This window comes from Bombus fervidus, chromosome 18 (assembly GCF_041682495.2).
Source record: "Bombus fervidus isolate BK054 chromosome 18, iyBomFerv1, whole genome shotgun sequence".
Lineage (NCBI taxonomy): Eukaryota > Metazoa > Arthropoda > Insecta > Hymenoptera > Apidae > Bombus > Bombus fervidus.
The window spans coordinates 8,303,208-8,318,016 of NC_091534.1; the positions used below are offsets into that span (position 1 = coordinate 8,303,208).

General features: G+C 25.1%; 2 protein-coding genes across 2 annotated transcripts; one reads left to right on the forward strand and one right to left on the reverse strand.

The window, feature by feature from the left end:
• The first annotated feature begins 75 nt into the window (after positions 1-75).
• On the forward strand, positions 76-8,951 carry Rep (Rab escort protein). The gene is made up of 12 exons (XM_072021085.1): positions 76-232; positions 340-397; positions 480-546; positions 3,200-3,394; positions 3,465-3,648; positions 4,462-4,699; positions 5,217-5,439; positions 5,580-5,786; positions 6,112-6,236; positions 6,323-6,483; positions 6,857-7,033; positions 7,142-8,951. The coding sequence occupies exons 2-12, from the start codon at positions 349-351 to the stop codon at positions 7,307-7,309; spliced, it is 1,794 nt and encodes a 597-aa protein (XP_071877186.1). The 5' UTR covers positions 76-232; positions 340-348; the 3' UTR covers positions 7,310-8,951.
• Positions 8,952-10,152: 1,201 nt separating this feature from the next.
• On the reverse strand, positions 10,153-14,716 carry LOC139996625 (FAD-dependent oxidoreductase domain-containing protein 1). Its single transcript, XM_072021123.1, has 7 exons — positions 14,524-14,716; positions 13,522-13,797; positions 12,822-13,298; positions 11,815-11,963; positions 11,614-11,700; positions 11,342-11,495; positions 10,153-10,955 (listed from the first exon to the last, which is right to left on the reverse strand). Exons 1-7 carry the CDS (start codon positions 14,611-14,613, stop codon positions 10,701-10,703), a joined length of 1,488 nt encoding a protein of 495 aa, XP_071877224.1. The 5' UTR covers positions 14,614-14,716; the 3' UTR covers positions 10,153-10,700.
• Between the last annotated feature and the right edge of the window lie 93 nt (positions 14,717-14,809).

A 14,809-nucleotide genomic window follows, 5' to 3' on the forward strand; every position in this document is an offset into this window, starting at 1 on the left:
TAACGTTGAATATCTCTATCTATATATTTCTTGGCGCAGAATATCACTAAGTAGATGCAGTATCTAGTTGTGTTGTCTTTCGAGGATAAATCCCGACGAATCAGCGGTCAGTTCAGTTACAGTTCGGTTAGTCTGCAGCGTCTTGTTCTGTCAAACTGGAGTTTCGAGACTGTCGTGAAACAGTGAAAGTTCGAAGCGAAAGCGAAACGACGGGAGTGGCCCTTCACTCAACGTAATTGAGAGGGATTCATTAGAAATGAATTGATTTCTTAGTCATTCTCTTACTGAATAGCAAAACTAATTTGTGTTCACAATCCTATATTCTATTGCAATTTACAGCTGGAAGCCATGGAGGACTATCTGCCAAATGAATATGATGTCGTCGTCGTAGGGACGGGTATTGATTTTTGCAATATACGTCTTATTTATTTTGCTGCTTCTTTTTTTTTAATGTTTATAATGACTTGTCAAATTTATAGGTATGACGGAGTCTATTGTCGCAGCAGCTGCAAGTAGAATCGGTAAAAAGGTCCTTCACCTAGACAGGTATGTCGGATTTCTCTCTTCTTCTCTTTCTCATTCGATCTTACTCTTTTTTGCTTCCTCGCTTCTTACTTCTTGCTTTTTGCTTGCTCCCTTTTTTCTTTTTTATATTTCTCTACCTTGTTCGCTTATATTTTCTCGTGTTTTTTTTAATATTTTACATGTTTTCTATTTCTTTTCATGTTCCATATTGTATTATTAACTAAGAAATATTTATGTATTTTTATATACTTATATAAGGTGCTCGGTTTTAATTATATAAATATATTTATTCAACATTTAATTAGAAATTTCTTATATATATTAGAAATATTCATTTCAAAAATTATATTTAAATAATTATTTTTACTCTTATAACTTCATTACTTTTACATTTATCAAATCTAGATATAAAATAAAAATATGATAATTTATAAACAATTGTATCTTTTTATTAAACATTTAATTCCCTTTTGAACGAAAATTTATGTAATAAAATAGAATTTTTCTTCACACAGTAGTAATTATGTTCAAATGAACAAGAAATATTTTCAATTAGCATTAAAAACTAATTTTATAAGCATTTAATGAATTAATATATGCAGTTTTTATAATAATAACTTTAAGATTTTAACATAAAATATTTTAAGTAATATAATTAAACATCTGGATCTTTGGATTTTCAAGATTATACATATTCATGAATATATATTCTTAAATTCTATAATACAATTTGTATAATAATGCATTATTATATATAATTGCATAATAATACAGTTGTATAAGTTTATATTCTGTATAATGATCCCTTATTTGTGAAAATCCTTTATTATTATATATCTTTTAAATATATCTTTTGTGCCTTGATATATAAAGGAGACATTCTAAATTATTTAACCAATTAAATAGTTGTCTTTTTCATCTATATATTTTAGATAGATATAAACAGTTATGTATTACATTGTAGTATATGTATTAATGCATATTTTCTACTTAATTAAGTTATATAAAATCAAAAACTTTCTATTCTATTTAAAATCATAGTTACCAAAGAAGTGTTGTATTTTCATAGATGTAAAATAATGCAAATAGATACAATACTTCAGAGTACAACTTATTCATGCAAAATATTTTCTGAGTGCCATAAAAAGAATTTTTTAATTTATTACAGGATTTATTTTAAAAATATAAAATTCTAAATTTTAGTCTAAGTAAATTTTTATTTTTGGAAATATGGTACATTATTCTCTTTGTTCAACATCACCAAGAAAATTCTATACTTCTAATCTTTTTATGAAAAGTTTCGATTTTTGTTTTATAATTTTTTGACTAAAAATTTATATTTATAAGTAATAAAAAGATTACTCATGTTCTTTGAAATATTTTTTGTATTATATTTTTTTTGTTTTCTTGTTTTATATTTATATTTATTATATTTATATTTTAATACAAATATGGTTTAAATATATCTTTATTATTTCAACAAATCGAATATTTAAAAGTATAAATATTCAAATATTCAATTATTTTCAAATAAAATTTTCAATATTGTTGTGATCTTTTCGTATTAACGATCATTTTTTGCTGCAGTACAATATCTTTTTTTATGTTTCATTGAATAGTATATTTTCAGATTTTACTCTCTTCAATATAAATTTTTAAAGCCTGAGAGTCTAAGACTTAGATTTTTTTACTTTTTATACATCCTGTATATACATATATAGATACATATGCCTATAATCCAAAATTTCTGTGATGATTCAAAATTATGTTTGTTTAAAACAGTCTTCTGACGATATCGCAACCAAAAAGAAAATAAAGAAATATATAAAAAGTTGAATGAATAAGATTTTCACGAAGAAGTCTTTGATTCTAAGAAAGATGACTTCAAAAATTTATGGTATATGTATCCAACTTCATTAAAATTTGGAATTAAAACTGCATTTGGATTAAAACTAAGAATTTGGTTTATGTAAGAAATTAAAGAATTTATGTATATTTATTAATACAAAAATCTGTGAGTATGCATGTATGTATGCGTGTGTGTATTATGTGATTCAAAGTGCTCTTCATATCATACATACAAAATTCTACTCTAAGAACCATATTAATGTATAATGTCTGCAGTGGATTTTGTTCTTTTTCAAAATTTTTTAACCATATTTAAGAAAATCTTTTCTTTTAGTTTTCAAGGTAATGTTCACAAATACAAAATCAAAACAAATACTGTACAATAAAATACAAAACTAGATTGTAGTTAATGTATGCATATGTATTTAATAAATTTGATTTTCGTTTAATTTATTTTATATATTATTTATTTTTTTTTATAAAGAAAAAAATAGTTCCCTTTCCTTCCTCCTTACGATGGTGAAATATATATATATATAAAACTATATATATACATACATATATATATTATATAGTTTTATAAAGGATGGCTCATTATTGAAGGGGATGATTCTTTATAAAAAAATACATGAAATATACATGCACATATATCATTAATTATTAACGTTTTTACTACGAAACTAAGCACCTGTAAACAATACAGGCTTACTTATAATGTTTTAATATAACAATTATTTCCAATTAAAAAAAATGTATATAATGAACATTGTAATATTTTCGTATTAGTGACAACAAACATAACTAAATAATTATCATTTACTTGTAGCGATGAATATTATGGCGGTCTATGGGCAACATTTAACTTTGATGGGCTACAGAAATGGATAGAAGACCTAAAAGTTTCCAAAAACACTACCAAGGATCTATCTGAAGCAGATTTGGAACCTGAAGAAAAATTTCTAAAAACTAGCAATGAATATTCAACTGTTGAAAATATTGAGGAAACATGGTATATTTCAAAGTAAGTTTCCTTTCATGAATGTATGCATATTTGTGTCCTGTTTTTCTTTGTAATTATATTTTTATTATAGTGAAGCCGATCTGCCAGTAGTTTCTTCAAAAGATACTCAGACTGATAGTACTGGAGATGGTAATGGAAGTGATGATGAAAAAGCTGATGATGATAAAGTTGAAAAAAAAGAGAATGTTAAACAATGGAGTATAGATCGTATAAGAAAAGAATACAGAAAGTTTAATATTGACTTGGCGCCAAAGGTATGAAGATAAAGAATATTATCATTACATTAAATACAAGATAAATAACTATAAAGGTAGATTATATTTTTCGTTCTTTTGGTTTTTCTTATTTTTGTCTAAATAAATATATCCACGAACAAGGTTCTGTTCAATAGGCGGAAGTGTAAGCGCGACACCATTTTTACGACCCATTATATTTATAGAACATTAAGTATAAGAAGCAGTTTTTTCTTAATATATTTATTTAAGAATTGTGTATAATATATAAATAATATATAAATATATTTAAGAATTAAATTTTGTTTGTAAAATATAATATTATTTATTGAAAAATCTCAATTAACTATCATCTTATGGAATATATTTATTATTCTTTCTCATCTTAATAGATTTCAGTTATCAAAAAATTAAATTAATTATTTTTCTACTATTCTATGTATCTATTTCTGCTAAAATTCAAAATGTTTATTAAGTATTAAAAATTGGTTAGGACATAGGTATACTTTTCATCTATTGTTCTTATTTTTAAAATGCATTTGATTACCTATAATGATTTTAAAATAACTTTTTAAAAAAGAAAAGGTATATAATATTGGTAAAATCTGAATTATGAAAATGTTATTTCATTCATTTAGGGAGTACCATATCAATATTTAAATATTTCATTCTATTTATCTAAATATTTCTTATTTACCCATTAATCATGGAGTAAATATCTTTTTTAAAATAATTATTGTAGCAATATCAATATTGTAATTCCTTCTGTTTATATAAATTGTATTATGTCAGAAATTACAATTAATTAATTGACATTTTATCTGTCTAAAACAGTTATTATTTGCACGAGGTGAACTAGTTGAGCTCTTAATCTCCAGTAACATTGCTCGTTATGCGGAATTTCGTGCAGTGTCCAGAGTAGCTACATTCATGGATGGGAAATTGACACAAGTACCTTGCTCAAGAGCTGACGTGTTTGCAAATAAAACTGTTAGTGTTGTTGAAAAAAGAATGTTAATGCAACTGCTCACTTCATGCATGGAGCAAGGCGCAGATAGCCCAGAATTTGATGGTAATTACTTTTACTTTTTTTTCATTTCAATTTAATTTTGTAATATAATGTCTAAAATAATATTTTGTTACTAAGAACACATCTTTGAAATATTCTGGGCAATAGAAGATTTGTAGATCTTTTATTTAATAATTACTTGCCTCTCAAAACACAATAATTAGGAGTTCATAATGTTTTTAATATATGCATATAATATATTAAAAATTAATTATCAAATACAATATAATGATCTATCTAATGAAAGTAACCTTTTTTGATACATAATGAAGAAAAAATTTATTGAGTCACAGTTTAGATTCCATTACCAATAATAAATAAATAAAAAGATTGTATGAGCATTGTATTTTGCTATATTTTTTTACATTAGGAGAAATCGTTTATAAAATGGTATTGTTTACATGTAAATTATGTAATATACATAACATGCATACATGTATATGCAACATAATTAATTCAATATTATAATTTATTAGTCGTATTTGCTATTATTATTTTATTAAATAATATTTATTAACAGGATTCCGTGATAAAACCTTCTTAGAATATTTAAACACGAAAAATTTAACACCAATTGTGCAGCATTATGTTGTTCAAGCAATTGCTATGGCTACTGAAAAGACTTCTTGTAGAGATGGTGTGAATCGCACAAAACATTTTTTGAATAGTCTTGGACGATATGGAAATACACCCTTTCTTTGGCCTATGTATGGTAGTGGAGAGCTACCTCAGTGCTTTTGCAGGTACAATTTTATACATATATATATATATATATATATATATATATATATATATATATAATGTACATATAATTATCTGTTATTATACTATTTAATATGTAAATATCATAAATAATTTAAAAAATCATTACTATTATTTACAGATTATGTGCAGTATTTGGAGGAGTTTACTGTTTAAAAAGGCAGCTTGATGGTGTAGTAATAAACAAAAATAAATGCAACGCTATCATTAGTGGCAAACAAAGAATAAGTTTGGAACATTTAGTTCTTGGTCAAGGTCATCTGCCACCAGAAGTTGTAGCTTTTGAAGGAGAGCAACGGATATCACGTGGAATTTTCATTACGGACAGGTAAGAGTAAGTTAGAAAAAGCAAGAAGTAACAATTATATTAGATTATAATTGTAATAAAAAGAAGCTGCAGTACAAAATGATCTAAAAAAAACTAACTATATGAAATTAGTATAATTGAGCTTGTCAAGATATAAAGTACTAGATTTTTTAAATAATAAACTATATAATTTTATAAACAATAACAAATTTATATTAGTAACAGAAAGCCCTACTTATATTAATTATAATATGCATAAATTTCAGCTAACCTTTTTCTAATTTGTTTTTCAATTTTTTAAAGTAGTATTTGCTAATAAAATTATCTTTTCAAATATTTATTTTAGGTCAATTATGCAAGGTGAGAAGGAAAATTTGACACTTTTATATTATCCTCCGGAACAACCTGATCAGGAACCTGTTACATTGATTGAATTGGGACCATCTACAAATGCTTGCCCTCAAGGATTGTGTATGTAGAATTATTACATTTATGAAAAATTTATATAATATGAAAATCCAAATTTTTTGGAAATTTTTTAATTTGTTTCAAAATAGTTATGGTTCACATGACATGTAAGCGAACAACAAATGCAAAGGAAGACTTGGCCTATGTCGTCAATAAATTTTTAAGAGCTGAGCCACTTGATCCATTAGCCATTCGTTCATCTATCCATAGTCATACACAGACTGTTTCTCCAGATAAAAGACATATTCAGGTATGTTTTTCCTGTATTAGCCACGGGTAAATATTTATATTTATAACATGATAAGTATATTTTTCAATTCTTTACGAAGTATAGAGAAATTATATCACTGATTACATGATTACATTATATTTTGTTAATTTACTTTACAGATGTCCTGGTACCACTAAAACAAATTGATTATAAAAGAAATTGGAAGATATTTTAGCAATATATACTCTAGAGTTTCTTATTTCTTAGATATTATAAATTTTGAATTAATTTATTAAAGATAAATATAGTTCTGAAAATATATTTATCTTCCTCTTTTATAAAATATTTCGAAATTTTGATAATTGTTATATTTATGTTGATTCAAAATAAAAACCAAATTTCTTGTATGCAGGAAGGTGATCAAGATAATAGAGAAGAGTCTACAGAGAGTCCAAAGCCTCAAGTTTTATGGTCATTGTACTTAAACCTACCTGCAAGTGATATTAAATTAGAAGAGTCCACGCCAAGTAACCTTCATCTGTGTTCAGGACCAGATTTAGAGCTTGATTTCGATTTCGCAGTTAATCAGGTTAATTTTTTCTCAAATTATAATTTCGTTTCAGCGTAATTGAGCTTTTAACCGATCCCAAATTATAAAAATGGTATACATTATCATAAATTTTTAAATTTTGTCAAGGCGAAGAGCATCTTTGAATCTATGTATCCCGACAAAGATTTCCTTCCACGTGCACCTGATCCAGAAGAGATCGTACTTGAAGGAGAAGAAGCGCCAGGACCGAAATTTGAGGGAGATACAGAGGCTGAAGAGAAACAAGATGTTGAAAAAGCCGAAAAAGAAGATTAAATGATCTTTTTTCGTCTTTTCATCTTGAAAACACGGGCCAGCTCCCTTAGCCGCACACCTCTTTCTATCCAAAGTTACACGCGCCTTCTTTCGTTTGAAAGTCGGAAAACTTTTATTCGAATGATTAACGAACATTTTGTTTGTAATTGAATTACCAGTTATATCCGTAAATAGTGCTAGATATTATTTTAATCTAAATGTTTATTTAAATTAAAAACGAAATTACACTATTTATTTCGATTGTATAAAACATTGTTTTTGCCTAGCACTCTTTGTAGACGAAACTGTTTGGAAAAAAACTTTGGTTTCTTTCAAGAATTTTCATTGCTAATCAACTTAAAAGTTGTTCGTAAATTTTCGAATAAAATTCCAATCGACTGGCGCTCAAGTCTGCGTTACACTCGCTCTTTTATTAAATTACGGATCGATCGGCCGAAAGCATTAGTTTTTCTTTCTTTCCTTTCTGGTCAAACAAATTTACTTTCAATGTTAAGTTTCGAGGAAGTGAAATGTAGTTTTATGATAATATATAAGAGAGATGTGGAAGAACTAAAACGAAGGATAGATAGTATTTATAAACTAATTCTTCATTAAGTTACGTTAGATTTAAAATTAATCATAAATAAAAAATATATGTGATAATTCAATAATTTATAAATGTGATCGATTTCTAATTTAATCGGAAATTATTAAGACAATTTAGCATCGATTATATTTATAAATTGTTGACTTATAAGGATACAATGAGAAAATAAAATTCTAAAATAATAAAATTCTCATTAATCTTATTTTCTCTAATCACTACGAATGTAAAAAAGCACATCATTCCACGTTTCTCTACTATATCAATATAAAAGATATCGTAATGTCTTTTATCTGATTATTAATACGTATTATACATCATTAGTGTATTTATTACGCATTATATTGCATAGCATAGTTTACTCATTATATATTGTTAGTGTAAGAACAAATTTAGACTGCGAAAAATCAATCGTTCCTCGACTATTTATTTATTTTTCGAATTATTTAACTATTACTACGTTATATTTCACTATTCGTTGTATTAATTAACATCACATAATTTTTATTAGATTCCGTTATTTTTTCATTACTTTGTTTTTTAACTTTAGTAATAATTTTTTACTTGAACAATATTACATCACTTTTATATTACTATTAGTAATTTTATATACATATATATATTATTATATTAATATATATATATTTTTTTCTGATCGTTACTATTTGTTTATTAAAGTTTGATTTACTTGTTTCCATTTAATTCTTTGAGTTGAACTTCATTTAAGTAATTCTGTCAAATATTAGTTTGGATAACTAACATTATTCGGTTTATTTAAATTTTTATTTTATATTTTCTAAAACACGTATATTTGTTTTAGATAATTATATTTTTAATATTTATGTAAGTTAACGAAAGCAAAGAGAAGAAATGCTATCGGCTGGTTCCGCTCGTATACTATGAAAATTTTTAGACACATTGATTGTAGAGCGGCTTGGATGTCAGAATTGATAATCTTTTTCTCGCCGTTACTGCTTCGATGTGCGCGCATTTATTTGCATTTAACTGATAATACGCCGTACTCAGCATTGAAATACAGTAAACTGATACGAACTGAAATATAGTTTGTTTTATCAAACTTATCTCCTGGAAAAATAACAGTGATTCGAATTTTGAAAGGATTTCACTTCCCTTTCTCATCACATCATAAATTCGTAATTCCGTAAAATACTTATTTAAATTGACTTAATAACATTTGAAGGAATATAATTCTAACATAATTCCAAATTGATTCATTCTTTCAAATAAAAATGATATAAAAGCATAAAATTTTTAGAAAATTTTATAATAAAACATTTTACATTGTTTTGTACTTGAGACCTTTAAACACACAGATTAACACATACTTTTTAAGGAAATAAATCCTTTCAGAATTCAGTTTTTTACCTTTTCTGTGATCAATTTTTAAATAGGGAGATAAATTTTATACTTATTTGTTATTATTTCTTATTATATTAATATTCTGCTTTTTCAACACTATTTTTTTTTTATTATATGATATGATACATGATTGTTATTTTATATATTGCTTATGATTTATATATATATATCATGATAAAATTTCACATGCACATATTGTTGCACTATATAAAACGAGTCAAAATAAATATTATTTTAATAAATAAATATTACAATGAAATTTTATGTAACTAAAATTATTTTTCGTTGTTATTTTATGTTTCTTTAATTGTCTTATTAAAAAAAGCATACTTATACCTAATATTTCATATTCAGTATTAACAAAAAAAGCTAATTTTGAAAACATTAAACATATTAATTATAATTCAATGTAGGGGATGTTATTTATTCAATAATGAAAGTAACTACAACTAGAATTATATTAATATGTACTTCATATCCTACACATAATACTATATAAAATAATATACATATACATATATTAATTATATTGACCACAATTTTAAGATTTATAAGAGACATTTTTTAAAAAGTTGTCGATTTTTTAAAAATTGATGCATAAATAGTTCATTTTTACATATTAATATTTGTGTTAAAAGATGAAAATAGACTTTGGGATTCCAAACTTTGTTATTTTATTATACATAATATAGCGTAGTTTATCTTTGTTAGAATCTTAAGTTATTTGTAGGCTAATTTGCACATGTAGATTATAGAAAAAAAAATACAAAATACTGATATTTCAAAGTATTTCAAGTTCCGTCCCGAACGGCCACTGATGGTACCCAGAATAATATTCACAACTAGTAATATTTTTGCACAGGCGGTGATGGTCTTTCCCCATAATTATTATTCATTTACGATAATAACAATCTATTTTACAATATACAGCATAATGAGACAAATATCTTTCAGTACTGACGATCTCGTCTTTTTCGTGAGGTGCACGCAGTAAATACACAGAATTTTACATTCCATAATGTGACTGCCAAATTCTCACAAGATTTTATTTTAAGACATTGAAATTATTAAAGATTATTACATATTTTTTATTGACATCATATGTATACTTTTAACTATCTAAATACTTATTTATAAATCATCCTTTAAAACAAAATATTAATTATAATAACAAATATTAAATAAAACAAAATAGACTTAATTAATTAATACAGATTATAATATTTGATGAATTTAAGACCAATTTTTTTCTGTATTAAACATATTTATGTATAAATCATTTAAAATAAATCTAAATTTTAAAGTTAATCTCTATAAATATTATTATGTATATTGCAAAATACATAAAATACTATTTGTATTCTATTATTAAAATTATTATATACATGCAAATATAATAAATTTTTATTACAATCAAATGCATATATTTTAAATAATGTTCTTTTCATATGCAGGTTTACCATAAATAATTCTATTCCAGTCAAGATTCGATAGGTCAAGTGTTTTATATTCGCCATCAACAATTAGTTCTGAAATTGCTCTACCTACTGCGGGTGCCTGTTGAATTCCATGTCCACTAAATCCAGTTGCAAAGAATAATGTCCGATAATATGGATGTTGTCCAATTATTCCATTTTGATCAAATGTATTGAATTCATAATATCCTGCCCAAGAAGACTTTAACTGTAAAAATAGTATAAAAAATTGCATTTTAAAAGCTATTAAAGTAAATAACTTAATTTAAGTAATTTGAGTAATAATACAAATGTTATCAATATATTCGTATATATAACTTTAATATATTAGGTTGTCCGAAAAGTTTCTTTCGTTTATGAGAAAATAATAGACGCACAATGTTTTTTGTTTTATATTATTTTGTCGAATTACGTGTGATCCATTTTGTTATGTTGAGATAAACATTGCGACATTTCATAGACTTGGTTTCACGTTTATATGAAGATGCACTGTTGTAAAAAACACGTTTGCGAAAGAAAGACACTTTTCGGACAATCCAATACATATCAGTGTATTTGTATCATATTTCTATTATATGTAAATCAAACACAAACTTTTAATTTTTCAAAAACTGGGACTCTCCGTGCGAGTATAGGCCAAATTTTTTCTTCAAAGAAATCATAGTCAATACTTAAATCTTCAGTACTAGGTTCTTCGGATTCCTCTGGTGATCTTCCACAAATATACGTACCTGCCAGACCTTCTCTCCTAAAATAAATATTGATATTTAATTAGTAGTAAACACAAGATATTATGTATAAACAAGATATTTAGTTTTAAAATATTAGTTTTTAGAAACAACTTTTATTTTATGAATAATGTTTACCTAAGAAATGTTCCAGTATTATCTATCAATAATGGGGTATTTAAAGTTGGTCCATCAGGACAATGAACGCAATAAACAAATCTTTTCCTATAACACCAACAATATTTGTGTTGGATTCATATTAATAAATGATAATAGTATTAATATAAACTTTCGTTTCATACTTATTCAAACTTTTTCACAACATGAAATTATGATTACCTTGGTTCAACAGGTAAATTTATTTGCTGTAATCTACGTTCTGTTTGAACACTATTCAATTTGTCAACAATTTGTCCACTATAAGCTCCAGCAGCTACAACGGCTATAGCAAATTTTATATTATGTATTTCACCCTCTTTGGTTCTTACCTAATAAAAAGTAAAAAGAGATTAACTGTTAAATACTAATAGAATAAAAATAAAATAAATGTTAAAGTATGCTAAAATATATATAAATAGATATACACTTTTGCACAGTTTTGCATACTTTGCATACTTCTTTTTTCTTGTATATTACAGAATATTTCTATATATTTGTCTCTGCATGTACATGCTTATGTATATATGTATATGATTTATTTAAATATTATTATGAAAAATAATAAATATATTAACTTCAAATATTATTTAGTTTATAAATTATATATTAATATTATTACTATCATTTATAATATAAATTGCACAGATATATATACACTACTGCTCATAAGCATCCTGACATTTTAACTGATTTGTAACAACAGTATATGAATATTAGAAAATGTATAAATTAATAAGAAACTAATAATCAAAAAATTAAAAAAAAAATCCACTAATGATATATAGAAATTTGAAATATATTTTATTGATGTTTCTACTGGCTTCAAATAATTATTACTTGCTTTAATCACACAATCTTCCTTATGGATAGTTTAGCAATAAAACAATATTTTCAAACTGTTTTGATATAAATTTTTATCTTACTACTCATTTAGTGAAATTATGTCACTCCACATGTGTTAGTTATTTAAAACCAGTTTTAATGTACTATTATAATGAGATAATAATATTGAATGTAGTCATTATTTATTAATATACAATTATTTCTTGAGGAACTGTAATAAAATTGCATCAAAAATAAACAAACATTTGGATAATTTTTAACAGTAATGTAAATATAATACTGAATATCAAAAATTGGAGTGATAATTAATATATTACTTTAACAAAATTGGACTTAAGTCTTACAATTAATCCATCTAGTTGATCCGTGTTTTGCCCGTTTTTATAAGTAAAACCTTGCGCTTCACCATAAATATATCTTGCTCCCAATTGTAGTGCTTTCTTTTTAAAAGCAGAAAGAAGAACCCACGGGTCAAACCAACCCTCTTTTTCTAATCCTAAACAACCTAGTTCGATACCTTCTGTATTTATCCAAGGAAACATACTTTTCAATTTAGCAGCTGATAATATAATATTTTTTGCTCCAAGGAAATTTTGTAATTTAGAATTTTCTATTAATATTCCAGCAGTTTGCTCAGATGCTAATGTTAAATAACCATATGGATGGAAATATGGATCAATTGCGGGTTCTCCCTGAATGCCCAAATATTCATTGATGTTACGTAAAAATTCTGCACCAAAAAGAGACATTTCAATATTTTCTTTCAGAGAAAATTGTTGACGTAAACCCCCACAAGAAAGAACTGTTGACGCTGTAGTATACTGAAAATAAAATTTACATTTACTTATTAAATAATTTATTTATTTGATTATATCATTATTTGGTAAATTCAACTGAATAAATTTCAATCTTTCAGAACAAGCCCTCTAATTTTCATGAAACTGGATATTATATTCATATTATTATATTCACTTAAACTGTAGAACATAATTTCTAAATTATTTTTATACTGCAACTGCAAAACATAATTTCTGAAGAACGTACCGTAGGATCTCTCTCTATTACTACAACTTTGAAATGTTCTGAAAAAACTCGGCTTCTCAACCAATATGCTATAGAACTGCCCATTATCCCACCTCCAATTATTACAACATCACAAACTTTTGGAACTGTTTGTGGCCGACCCATCCATTCAGCTAATATATCATCAACATTCTTAGTAACAAGAGATTCTCTTATCGATGCCAAACCTTTTTCAAGTGTTTTTGGTATTATGGAGTTAGAATCTTTTTTAGTTGGTACAATTTTATCTGGATTATCCTGAGAAATTACATGGATTAATATAAATTTGAAAAAATGTTGTATTATATTTCTCTTATCATCTTTTATTAAATTGGCATTCCAATTAGATATACAAAATTGATGAATGTCATATAACTTAAAATTACATGTACAGATATTAAAAGCATTCTATTATATAATACTATATTTACAATTTATATATTTTGAAAAGAATTATAAAGTTGTTTTATTTGATTAAAAAAGCAATTCCTTGTTTAATATTAACAAATTTATTTTCTCAGTCGATACAAGGACCTTGTGATATACTTATATGCAAGGCAACCTATCTAAATTAAAAATCTGAATTATTATCATTGCTCTTGAAGATTATTCCAAGATCATTGACGTTATCTTTGCATATTTATTTTTATAATGCAATGTTAAAGCTTGCGTCAAATCAAGTTACTTCAATTATGAAACAATAATTTTGAAGAATGAACTGAGTTTAGATTAGTAATGTAAAAGTAATAAAATAAAAGAAGTTTTAATACAAATGAGTTTATTTCAAACTTGTTATAAACAAGGAATTGCTTTTTTAAATTGTACTGTTTCATATTCAAATTCTAACAATTAGTAATACTATTAGTAGTAATAATACTAAATTGATTAGTTTTTAAATTTAAATAAATTAGCAGTAACAAATAACTTAAATTAAACAAATAAAAACAAATAACTTAAATTATTAACCTCAATATTATTGTTTACCTTTTTTGAATAAGTTCTTTTTGTTTGTGAGAACACACATCTTTGTAGAACATTATTTTGCACTTCCAATTTAACAAAAGAACGTAACATTTTTATAACTGCTCAAAGTTTATACATACTTTAATTCAAACTAAAATTTTCCTGCTACTGCTTCGTTAACTGGTAATCTCATAATTATATAAAATTTCTTACGAACGATAACATTCTAATAAACACTGAAAAATTAGATAATTCTTTTTTATGAAATACCGTCATATCATCAAAACCAGATTAAGATAAAACACGC